The following is a 12,827-nucleotide window of genomic DNA, read 5'->3' as shown; positions in this document are numbered from 1 at the left end:
AGAATTAAAATATTTTGTACAATAATGATTTATTCACCATTATTAAACATGTACAGTATTCACTTTAAGGAGAAGCAGTAATCTGCTGATAAATTATTTGTCTGGCGCTATAAGCTAGCATTCATTAGCTGATCAGCCAGTCCCTCGATCAGTTGAGATGAGCTGTAATAGAAGTGATCCAATTAGAAGGAGCAGCATTGGAAGTGAGCTTTACAACTATATGACCTTAAAGGGGAAATTTTAAATCAGGTCTGTTTTTTATGAATGAACTGCCTATTTTTTAATCGCAGGTCATGTACCTCCTTGGAACTACATTAAAATGTTTTACCGTGTTAAGTTTAAAACAGTTATTCATTCCCTGCTTGCAAAATATGCTAAAATGTTACAGATTTTCATGCATGTAAAAAAAAAATGTAAATATTAGGAAATCCATGCTTTGTCTTTTTTAAGATTGATTTTATTTTTTGTGAGTAGCTTGGACCTTTGCAGCAAGCCAAGCACAGTTCCTCAGCAGTTGAAGTGACAGCTTGCTTCAGCCAGGTACGCGAGATCTGGGTCCAGCTGGCCTGGCCAGACTCTGCGGGGGCCTTCATCTTTGTCACACGTTTGACAGACGTGAGTGCCACTTATAGTGTTGCCACACTCACATACTCATATTCTGTGCACATAGAAACATGACACATACAGTTTATCAGTCAAAATCATAAAGGAAACTGAGGGAGCTGTGCCGTAATGACAAGACTGATTTTATCTACTGCAGAATTTCTGCAGTGAGGCCGTGTGCTACTCAGAGATGATAACGCACAAGATTGAGAGGAACCAGCTGGGCCGAGACCACAAGAGTTTCACAGTGCAGGTAACGCCTGTAGCAAGACAGAACCGGGGGTGGGCACAGAATTACGTCAACGATGTCAGCAAGCTCTCTGTCAACACAAAGGGCTCAGTGGGAGAGCAGATATGTTATACACACAAAAACAAAGCAGTTGCTTCTTGTCATCATCAATCATTTACACTCAAACTCAATCCCTCCACTTCTCTGTAGCCCTGCTTCTTTTCCTTCTTTTTTTCTCCATCTCTACCCTCTGTTTCTCCGCCTTTGCTCCTCCTCGCTTTCTGCTAGCTCTGCATCGCCCTGAACAACATAGAGCATGTGCGTGTTTTCCTGGGTCACCTGCCCCGGGACCTGGACTGGCAGGGTGTGGAGCGCGCCATGGAGGAATCATGCGGGGTGGAGGGGAAAGAGCAGGTTTACAAGGCTCTGAATGGACAGCTGTTCAACATGGACCTGGATCTGCAGAGAGAAGCTAAACGCCTCATCACACTGCTCACTGACAAGGTGAACACGAGGAGTATAATTTTCCTGTTTCTCACAAACCAGTTTGTAGAACTTTTTGAGCGTATCCGGACATCTATATACTTTGAAGTATGCACCTTCATGAACATCTGTGACTAAATATTCCTGTGCAGATGCTGCCTGAGCTGCGGAGGTACATCCAGCACATCAGCCTGTCTCCTGACTCGATCAACAATGATGATGTATGTAGCAATAGCCGCCTAGCCTTTTTTATCCTTATATTAGCGGTGTTTTGTGGTATTTATGTAATGTGTGACATTCTCCCAGGCTGTTTCCCCTCTCATGAAGTACTTACAAGACACTATGGTCATCCTGACAGAAAACCTTGTAAAAGAAAATCTAACCAGGTACTTTTTAATTCTCTTTTTACTATTAATATTAAGTTCTTATTCTTGCATTTCTTTCTAAAAAAAAAAAAACAGCACACAGACTTTTGTTGCCTTCAGCAAAACTTGCTTTTTGAGTCACTATGCAATGACATCACAAGATGCCAAAAAAGGCAGGGGGGAGGTAGACTTTAATGTGTTAATAACTGTTGTGAGTCACAATGTGCTAAAAGAAATAGACATTCAGTACAAAACCACTGAATCATGTCATACACAAGACAAAACATGAACATAACAAAGAACATGAGAAATCAGAATGGGCACATAGAGCTCATAGTTGAAGAGGCATACATGCAAATGTCTGTGAAGGTTCTCAGTCATCCAGGTCATCGTAGTCTAAGGAGCTTGGAAAGAAAAGCGTCTGGACTTCTTTAAGTTGCTTGAAGACGTTTCACCTCTCATTCAAGAAGCTTCTTCAGTTCTAGAGTCAAATGGTGGAGAGTCTCAGATTTAAGCTCTGTGTGAGTAACCCACCAAGAGGGACAATGGACCACCTAATGATCCTCTACCTAATCACATGAGCCAAGGTGTGGAAATGGGTGTAGGTCACAATCAGCCAAGGCTTCGGGTGAGCTCATTGTGAAACTTACATAGGGGATGGCAATGTTGTTGCGTTTGTCCTTCTTATCCTCCCTAGTTGGTGTCTGATGTGAGCGACCATCTTTGAACAGAGTCGGTGGTTTACGACACCAACTGTCTGCCAATCCAGTTTTGAGATCCCTTCTCAGACGCCTTAACGCCCTCTCACATGGGTCACCTGACCTCAGGAATTCACAGGGTGGGGCTAGGTTTCACAATGAGTTCACCCGAAACCTTGGCTGATTGTGACCTACACCTATTTCCACACCTTGGCTCACGTGATTAGGTAGAGGATCATTAGGGGGTTCATTGTCCCTCTTGGTGGGTTACTCCCACAAAGCTTAAATCTGGGACTCTCCACCATTTGACCCTAGAACTGAAGAAGCTTCTCGGATGAGAGGTGAAATGTCTTCAAGCAACTTAAAGAAGTCCAGACGCTTTTCTTTCCAAGCTCCTTAGGCATACATGCAAAACTAATCACAACATTAATTTGAGTGATAGTCAAAATACTGTGAAAATAAGTTTGACTGTAGCAGGAAAAGACTGTTCTGAGGCTTATTTCAAAGTATGGTATCTTTATACTAACTTAAGATGTGCATAACACTGATGCAAGCATCCAAGGATCTAGACTTTCTCGTAATGTTTCAAGGTGGTCTTGAGCAAAAGTTCTCCAGGCTTTCTGAAGCTTTGGATGATTTCTTTAACACTGACTGCTTTTTCACTAATTTTCCGTCCAGTGCTTGTATCTTTTCCAGGCTTTTTCAGAGGAATGTTTTTATTTGTTTTTTGGTTTATTTAAGCCACTTAACACAGATCTATGAATCATTCAAGCCTAAAAAGACATGTAACAGTGCATTTAGCAAATCACCACTTTCAAAAAAACAAAGGTCAAATTTAAAACTCTTACCCTTTTGTTTTTCAGTAGCCTGCAGAAAAAGCACATAATTGCCCCCATTTTTTAATCTACGGGAAATGATGACACAGATAACACAGTTTGACAGGCATAAAATAGCAAGATTTTATTTTTGCGCTTTAGGATTCACCTATTGCACTACAACAAGGTTATTCCCAAAGAGCTATTAGCCAAAAATTGACATCTTGACACAGGAAACTGGACTAGTGGAGGACAAAAAAAAGAAGTGGCAGGCCTGAAAAACTATCTACAGCAGATCAACAGTATCTCAAAGTCATGTCCTTAAGAAATAGCAAAAAAAGACCTGACGAAGGACCTGAGAGATGTATCTGCCCTCCAGTTGATCCAGCTACTGTTCACCAAAGCCTCAACAGAAATGGTGTCAGTGGAAGGGAATCAAGGAGGCTGAGGTGTGTGAAATTACACAAAACTGGACTAACCAATAAAATCTGGCAGAGGCTCTGTCATAAATTTCAGCCACATTTCAGTCAGTGTTGTTGTGAATCTTGTCAAAGTTGATGGGATTATGAACTCAGATCCATCATGCAATGCCCTCTGGAAAGCATCTGCCACGGCTTCATTTTTCATTATAACAACGATCCCAAACACACTGCAGTGAAAGATACCAGGATAGGGAAACCCACAATGGAACACTATTGGTTAAGAACTGGCATCCCCAAAGCCTGGACCTCAATATTATTAAAGGAGTTTGGGATCGTCTTGATAAAAACAAAAGAAAAGCCAGCCAGTTTCCAAAGAAGAACTTCTAATGTCCCTGAAGAAGCCTGGAGAACTGTTCCTTAGGACGACTTAGAGAAATTACAAGAAAGCTTGCCTAAAAGAGTTCAGGTCGTGTTTGAGAATAAAGGAGGCCATACAAAATATGAATTTTAGGCTTGTTAGAACTGTACAAACTGTATAAGGGTGGCTCAAGATTTTTGCACTGTACTATAAATATGATTTATATGAGTTCAGCCAGTATGCACCACACCAAATATCCCCTGGTTCCTTATGTTTCCCATGCACATGAAACACTGCATGATCAGCATATATTTGATTGTTAAAACCACAATGAATCCAAGCCAACCCAAAATAGATTTCTGGTTCACTCCAAACGCAGTTACACAACAAAATCCATTGTTTCCTTGTCTTAAAAAGAGATTTTCCCTATTCTGTTGCACTACATAAAATGTGTGACAGCTCAGCAAATAAGATTCTGCACTTGTGTATGAATGTAAGCGTTGCAATAATAATAATAGCCTTTAGCACTTACACTACTTACAAGTATTCATTATCGGCCTATTATCTGTGAAAACATAGTGAGAGTACATGGGGTGTAATTGGAAGAGCTGGTAAACACACATGTGTGGGTGTCTCATTGTCTGCTTCCTGGTAGAGTTCTCCAGAGCATGTGGGAGCTCCTCCTGCGGATGATCCTGGACACGGTCACTGAAAACAGGGGTGTCCAGGTGGAGTTTTACAACCGCTTCCAGTACACAGTAGAGGTCAGTGATTACTGCATCGCACAATAATCCTTTTAGTCTGTGTGCCCACTGAAAAGAATGGTCTGTTTTAAAAGACGTGTCTAATATGTTAAGATTATCATTGCCACTTGCATTCTTTAATTATCTCGGTATGCCCTTTGGCGTGCAATCATTAGCATATATCAGATATTCATGAAGACACTAGGTAATAGTTCAGTGCCAAAGTGAGCTCCCTTATGAATGACAATGTGGGAACTGTTGTATATTCTAATTCCAATTTAACCAGCTGGAAGAGGACGTGACATATTTGCATGAAAAGTCATGGCATGAATTCGGAGGCTGGCAGACAGATGCAATGTTTGCCAGAGGTTTCATGCTGTTTGTGTGAACAACAAGTCTATCAAAAATAGAGGGATAAATGTTATGAGCTCCCGAGTTTAATGCTTTTGTTCAATCGCTTTAGACTCTGTTGCAGTTCTTTCATGCTAGGGGAGAGGGTCTATTCCTGGAAGACATGAAGAGCGGAGACTACAAGGTAGGAACTCGTCCAATCTGTCAACCAGGAGCCGGCTGTATAAATAATGTACATCTTTTCCCAAACGTATACTGATTTTTATAAACAAAAAAGTGCATGAAAAATGTTGTGCACACTGCACATGATATGAAAAAGTTGAGATTTTAAAAAGTGCAACAAAACAGACAATTTTCACAAAACTTGCGTTTAATATTACACTTATTTTGGCAGGTGGTCCTTCTGTTTTACTAATGGTTCATGTTTGTCTTCCAGTCCTAAATCTGCCGTGATCTTTTACCCTGAACTTACAGAGTTGATGGCTTCAGTTACTTTTACTTTTACATTTTTGGCATTTTTCTTCTGTTCATGATTCCATAAGGAAGGAAATTTTCTACAGTGCTTAACCAAGTTATAAGACCAGCACCCAATGCCAGGTTTATTTATATATGCCACAGCTGCCCTTAATTGTCATTGTTGGTAATTGCCAAATAATAATAATAATAATATTTTTATGTTTCTGTTATGGTTAATTCACCAGTATGTGCAAGGTCTTTAATTAAAATAATATTTTTAATGCTAAAATGTTGCATAAAACTGCAGCCTTTCAGTTTTACATAAGGAAAAAACAGTAAAATACATTATTTATTTAAAAAAAAAATGTCATTAAAACACTTGATTAATTCCTAATTTTCCAGAGAAGTTTAGTTTGGGTATAAAAATCTAAATTCAGTTTGTTATTTGGCTAATAAGTGATATAGTTTTTAGTTTTAAAGTTTTCGAAAGATTTCTAAAATATTTTTGTTTTTATGACAGATGCTCTGTTAAATTGTTAAACTCTACAAGTTCCACTTTCTGTAAAGTCCAAAGATTTATAAAAGAAGCAAATTTCTGCACTTTTTCCATTACACACACTTTTAGTGGTGAACATCTACTAGTACATCTACTAGTCTGGCTCCTGGTATCTTGATAAATGGGTTTAAGGTCAGATTTATGTTGCGTTATCCATCATGCTATTGATCGCTTTGTGACAATCTCGATGCTGTTTTAGGTCTTGGATGAGGAGCTGAGGCTGAATAAATGTTCATCCTTTGAGCTGATTGAACAGTACTATCTGGAGAAGATTTCCCACCAGGTGCGTTTCAACCTACAAGACTGACAATCTCATTTTGTTCTCCTTTGAAGTGAAGAAGGAAGTATTGATTGGACAGCAGAGTGCTCTTTCTTCTGTTGTTATACCTCTGATTAAAAATCTGCCTTCTCGTCGGCCCTTTGAAGACACGACACAACCCGCGAAATGAGGATGGATGCATGCTTAATATTTCTGTCAATACTTAATGTTGCAGAAAACTCTCAAACATACACGTTACGGTCGGATCAGCGTGAAGTGCTACTATGATGCTCCAGAGCAGCGCCTGACAGTGGAGATCCTGCATGCTGCTGATATCATTGCACTGGATGCCAATGGTAAATATGTGAATTTATGAATTTAAATTTTTGTCTTAAATTAAATATTAAAGTTGAACACTACTTCCTCAGGTCTGAGTGATCCCTTCGTCATAGTGGAGTTATGTCCTCACCACCTGTTTCCTATGGCCAAGAGTCAACGCACGCAAGTGAAGCTTAAGACGCTGCACCCAGTGTTCGATGAGCTCTTTTACTTGTGAGTACTCTGCCCTTTTGTTAGGTCTCCCTGTTTATATGCACACACCCTGTGGCTGATTTGTTTGATTCCATTGTCTTCCAGCCACGTCAGTCCTGAACAGTACAGGCACAGGTTTGCCTGTTTGACCTTTACTGTGATGGACTACGATTGGCTGTCCACCAACGACTTCGCTGGAGAAGCCGTCGCTCCTCTCAGCGACTTCTGCTGGCCGGGGAGACCGAACGCCTCAGCGGCTGGCAAGAGCGTCCAGCCTGTCATTCTGCATCTGTCTCGCAGTAAACCCAGCGGTACATACGGCTCCGGGCTGTATCATTTATTTTGTTTTTTGTTTTTTTGTTTTTTGTTTTTTTTTTTTGGGGGGGGGGGGGGGTTATGCCGTCGTTTTGTTTACTCAAACATAATGTTTGCTTCTTGAAGACCAGGGGGTGTAAGTCTGGGTTTCCAATTACTTCTTCAATGCAGCATGAAAAGCCATTCAATCAAGAGATATTTGTGTCAGGTGTAGAAACTGCGCTCATCTGTTTTCTCTCGCCTCCAGAGAAGCCAATCATGGGGATGCTGGAAGCTCGCGTCGGGGACCGGGAGGCTCAGGAGTTTGTCCGCAGGCTGAAAGAGATTGAGAAGTCAATGGAGGAAGAGTAAAGCGTGACAGCGCTGCCTGTGTTGGTGTTTTCTGACCACGTCTTGCGACATGTGCTTTTGTACTGGTACAATGTTTACACTATTGAAATTATTTTTTCCCCTCCCTGATGTATTGTTTGTTCAGTAATTATACCAAAATGAAAAGAAAAGGAAGACAGTGAAGCATATTTCTGTTTTCTTACTGAATGAACGTCCTGTCACTGTGCAACTCGATGCTGTCTCAGTTAAACTATATTTTAGAATTCAGTGGATAGCTGATCCTAAATGTTACTAGTCTATATTTTTTGTAATGAGGTAATCGTTATCTTTGTTGTATACTCTTTGATATGATAGATTTAACATTTTAGAACTATTTTGTGGAAGTAGCTTACACATCCAATAGTATTTAGTCAAAGTCTATACCTCAGATATGCTCATTAGTTGAAGGGAAGTTTGACATTCTTCATGACTTTGTGGAGATAAATTGTGGGAAGGACTATTAAGAAAGTAAAACCGTGAACCCGCATTTAGTTTCCATTTCATAAGTTGAATTTTAAATAGAAATTTGTAGTAGAACTCATGAAAACATAATGCACAGCTTTGGGAAACTGCACCAGTCATTCACTCAGCAGCAGCAGGAGCAGCAGGAGGAGCAGCAGGAAGGCTTAACGTTCCCCTGAGGCACACGCCACAGCTCGGGTTCATTCAACTTTTCAGATTGTTCCTCACAAAGATTGTGATGGGTCAGTGAAGAGACCAAAGACAGTGCTACCTTAGTGCTGGAAAGCTCTATCATTTGAACTCCTTCCCGTATTTTGTGCGACACCACCTCCTCAACTGACAGATTAACTTTACAGACATAGCGCCAGAAACAAATGTATCCTCCGTGTGCAAAAGGTTGAAATGTTGCGTGTTTGTGCATTTCCTTAGTGGATGCTCATTAAAATATGGACAAACTTTCAGATAATGAGGGCATCATATGTGTAGCTAATCCCTAACACTCAATTTCAGACACTTTTTTCTGCTTTTCAATCTGACATGATGTCACTGAGAGGGATATCTATAATATGGTCATCTCAGCATAGAAGCTTTCCCCATCTGATGTACAAAGCTTTTGTTTCCAAGAGGCAGCCAATCAGTAGAAAGTTGGCAAAGTGAGAGGAGCTTAAAGAGCTTGTTCATCCAGAGATACTCTAGTAGAGTCCAAGAATAAAGATGCAGTTATGAAAGAGTATAAGAGGTTCCTGCTAAACAGACAGTTGGTTCATTTAGACAGCAGATATCCCAAGGAGGAAATAACTCCTAATAACATTTGTACTCCAGAAGTTCAGCGTTATTAAGAAGTCTGGTTTATGGTAGGGGGTGTTGTTACATTAATGCGTCACACACATGTCGACTTATTAGTCACTTATTATTACGATCTGATATCCAAGGCAGTGTGGTTGGGAGATGGAGAGTAGAGCTTATGAAAACAGCAGCACTGAACTCGCTGCACATTCAAAATTCTAATCTAGGAGCGAGCTATTGAAAAGCACAGTCAGGAGAGCAATGGTAAAAAGTGGTGTCCCTCTCTGTTACCTTAGTAATGCTTTTATCCACATCTTCTCAAGTGTGGAAAATCATGCAATCAAGCCCACTCACCACCAAAAGACTTTCACTGCATCTGCAAGGCCGCGGGGAATTGCAGAGTGGAATTGCAAAGAACAGTCGAAAGAGAGAGGCAGGACACCTTTTTAAAGTTTTCGTTATTAAACATGATAAATTAGTTGTTGTTTTTTTCAACTGAGTACATGTGAAATCCTTAATAACTATTACTCTTTGCTACATCAGATCTAGATCAATCTGATGGGTGGGGGAATATATCCCCTGACACTCTCAAAAAGTAATACACTTTGTGGCACAGTGTGTGGCCCTAAACCCCGATGAAAGAGGTTAAAAAATATTCATTAGGTGAAACAGTAGTGTTCAGAAAACCATCAAACATCAAAAGATCTCCATTGATCACATTTGAACTCATCGTAGTCCTTTTGCGAGGAAAAGAAATGAACATTATGTCGTGTTCTGAAGTTTAATCTCTTGAGGTCAAAAGGAAATAAGGTTAATGAACCTGCGCAGGGGCTTAATCATCCTTAAGGGGTAAAGAAAGCTCTCCTTACCAGCAGCTGCTCTCGTGTGGCTGACAGAAATAACACTAGCCAGTCTCTCAAAGCTGTGCCAGTAACTGAGAGGTTAGGATGTTAAGGTGAGGGTTAAACCACACCCAGAAATCCAGCCACTATTTATCTTGTTAACCACATGGGATTGTTGTTATATTTTTATGCAATTTAAAGATTAACAAACCATTTTATTTAAAAAAAAATATAATAATGGAGTATTCTCAATTTCACACTCATTTAATTCTAAAGGGCTCGTTTCCTAGGAAGGTTGAAATAAAAATTAGCCAATTATGCTTTTAAAAAGAGGCTTTTTAGTAAACCTCATATTTACTTTTAAAGGGGAGGTTGTGGATTAATGAGCTTAATTTCAGTCTTTAGTGTTAGAGGTCTGGTGACATTGAGAATAATATCAACAACTCAAGCCATCTTTCAGCAAACAAAATTTTAAAAAAGGAACAAAACATTGAAAACGAGCGGAGTACTTTGCAAAGAAATCAGCCGCCCCTCATTTATTTGACTTTTGCTAGGAAATTGAGAAATACATGCAGACATTTGTTGAAACATGTCTTATCACACCAGGAAATACAACATATTTTAGAAGTCAGTACTCGCTATGACCACCTTTATTCTTCGACACAAGCCAAATTCTCTTAAGCAGCTTTCTTGTTTTTTCTTTAAGTTGTCTGCTGGAATAGTTCTCCAGGTTTCTTGAAAATGTTAAGGTCTGACTCAACACTAATTCCACACCTTGAGATATGAACCTTTTTTTATGCTTGAATGAGTCAATTGATAGGTTCATAGGTCAGTGTTAAGTGGCTTAACAAACAAGCAGTCAATGTCAAAAGAAAAAATCAGAAAGAGCATCAGAAAGGCTGGAGAACTATTGCTCAAGACCACTTGAGTCTGCAAGGAAGGAAAATAAAAACAAATGAGGGGTGGCTCAAGAGTTCTGCCGAGTACTGTACCTTTAATTATTTTCATTGACAACCAGAACTTTTAAATTGGAGGTTTAATGCTATATTTTTCTAGGAAATTGCCCCTAATATCAAAAATGTAGCTCAAGTTTTACAGTTGTAATGCACTAGAAACTCTGAACAGTCATCTGCTGTTGTAACAAGCTACTTTCAGCTGCTCCCTTGGTACAAGGGGTCACCACAGCGGGTAGCTCTGCATGTTTGATCTGGCAGAGTGTTTCATGCCAGTTGCCCTTCCTGACGTGACCCCAAAGGGGATTTGAGACCTATGTTAAAAGCATTTAAAAAACAGGAATACATTCGGGTTATTGGAAAGTATTAAAATCGCAGTTCTAATTACGAATGGAACCTTTTTTAGACGAGACAGCGGGATCACAGAGTAGTAACAGAGGTGTAGTGAAGAAACACTGAAAAAACACTGTAGCAAGTACTTAGCACCAAAATCTTCACACCGACAGCATTTTGATAGTGATGTAACTTTACAGTAGCTGCTTGTGTAGTGCTTTGTCGTTAACCTGTGGAGTCGTGAGGATGAAGCACCCAAAAAACCATATCTATGCCTGGAGAGTGTGCTGCATTTACAGGCATTATTAAAGCGTTCGATAAGCCTGCCTTACAAACAGGAGCTGGGAATGCTTTCAGTCCATCTGAAGAGCACTTGGCTTTACATTTAGTTCTTAGGATATTTCAGGTAGAATAGTGTTGGCGTTGTTGCAGAAAAAAAAAATCACCCAGCATCTCCACTGTTAAGTCTGCAGGTTTTCATAGGCGTGATAAAAGGATGTAACTGTGATATTTGAGTGAGTACCAGTGTTGCGATTATATTTTCTCCGTATTATTTTAAAACCAGTTCTTCTGGGCCAGATGTTTACAAAGAAAAATGCAACCTCACTTTGAGCGTAAGCAACTATTTTAAAGTCAAATAAATGTTATAAGATAAGTCTTATATTGTAGGATCAACATGCAGGAGTAAGTTGCATATTTATAGTCAAATTAAAACTAACACTGATGATTTTAAATTTTAGAAAAAGAAACAAAAACCTTTTTTTCCAGAATGCAGTTGAAGAACGCAACTATATTTTCCAGTTATTAAAGATTTGTCTATACTCAGTCACAGTTTTGTAAATTTCCTAACGTTGCCCTTAGACAGGCAGATCCGGTCAGTATTATTATGGATTTGTTCTGCTGATTATTCAGAAGCAAATGAAACATTTTGGTCGTTAAATGTTCAGTTAAGTCAAAGTGTTAACATAGTGTTTGGTTCATTGAAAACGATGTAAAATGTTTAGTTCTGAATATACAGGAAGTGTGGCAAAGGAAATCAGACTGTGAATCAACACACCGTCATTATGACCTAGTGTCACGGCTTAACCAATAGTTTATTTAAACTATTATGTGATATGTTGCTGAGTTGAGCACTTTCTTTGGTCGTTTCGATTCAAAGGCACTGCTGGTGAAAAGTATCTGCAAGAGGCAAAACTCTTTCAATTTGTTATTGTGAAAGTGAATTATTTGTCCTTGAATTGTAAATGCCTGTGTTGCTGTTTATTGGATTATACCTTTGGGAAATGTCTACAAACCCAATAAAGATTGTATTTAACTTTAAACTCAGTGCCGTCACTTAGATAGCATTTGCTGCATCTGTGTCAGTGTGGAGGCATGCTATAGGCTCACACCTATTTGTTCACTCCGTCATCCCGACCATCAGCCCTCCTACCCCACCCCCACCCCAAGTTTTGTGTCCCTGGTTTTCGGATGACCTTTAATGTTTTACATCCCCTTGGCAGCGGTTACATGAAGATCAAATGCACCTTGTAACGCAGCAGCAGCCCTTCAGAAAAATCGCATACGACCACAAAAATCATATTCCACAGCCAGTGAAACATACCTCGACACAATCGCCTTGCTGTTCGCATTTCTCAAGGAGCTGCTGTGATAGTAGATTAGACAAGAATTTCTCACAGCTGGAGGACATGAATGTCTGCGAGTGCTTGTGCTCTACTGAACACTAGTCGATACGTTCTAAATTAGAAGCCTGGTGATGACTGAAGGGTATTGAATTGCATGCTGGCTCAGGTGTGGAGAGGAACTTGTCATCTAATGCAGACATTATGCCCTCTAGTCAGTGCCAGCGCTCACTACATCTGTCGGTGCATATGACAGCTCTCTGGTCTTTGTCTCCG

At 39.8% G+C, this 12,827-nt stretch overlaps 1 protein-coding gene across 1 annotated transcript in view; it reads left to right on the top strand.

Annotated features, from left to right (window-relative positions):
- The window catches only part of baiap3 (BAI1 associated protein 3), a 52,020-nt gene extending 39,797 nt beyond the window's left edge, over positions 1-12,223 (top strand). The window contains exons 23-34 of the mRNA XM_086289655.1: positions 475-615; positions 761-856; positions 1,121-1,336; positions 1,468-1,536; positions 1,622-1,701; positions 4,629-4,737; positions 5,180-5,251; positions 6,279-6,362; positions 6,574-6,694; positions 6,767-6,890; positions 6,975-7,180; positions 7,432-12,223. Coding sequence (XP_086145781.1) covers positions 475-615; positions 761-856; positions 1,121-1,336; positions 1,468-1,536; positions 1,622-1,701; positions 4,629-4,737; positions 5,180-5,251; positions 6,279-6,362; positions 6,574-6,694; positions 6,767-6,890; positions 6,975-7,180; positions 7,432-7,535 — 1,422 coding nt within the window. The 3' untranslated portion in view covers positions 7,536-12,223. The remainder of the gene's footprint in view (positions 1-474; positions 616-760; positions 857-1,120; positions 1,337-1,467; positions 1,537-1,621; positions 1,702-4,628; positions 4,738-5,179; positions 5,252-6,278; positions 6,363-6,573; positions 6,695-6,766; positions 6,891-6,974; positions 7,181-7,431) is intronic.
- Positions 12,224-12,827: the final 604 nt, after the last annotated feature.

The sequence above is a fragment of the Aulonocara sp. 'chitande type north' Nkhata Bay genome, linkage group LG4 (genome assembly GCF_057382095.1).
Source record: "Aulonocara sp. 'chitande type north' Nkhata Bay isolate Kocher_YH1m ecotype deep benthic linkage group LG4, A_spYH_male_GT1.1, whole genome shotgun sequence".
NCBI lineage: Eukaryota > Metazoa > Chordata > Actinopteri > Cichliformes > Cichlidae > Aulonocara > Aulonocara sp. 'chitande type north' Nkhata Bay.
This window is presented reverse-complemented; position numbering and strand designations above follow the sequence as displayed.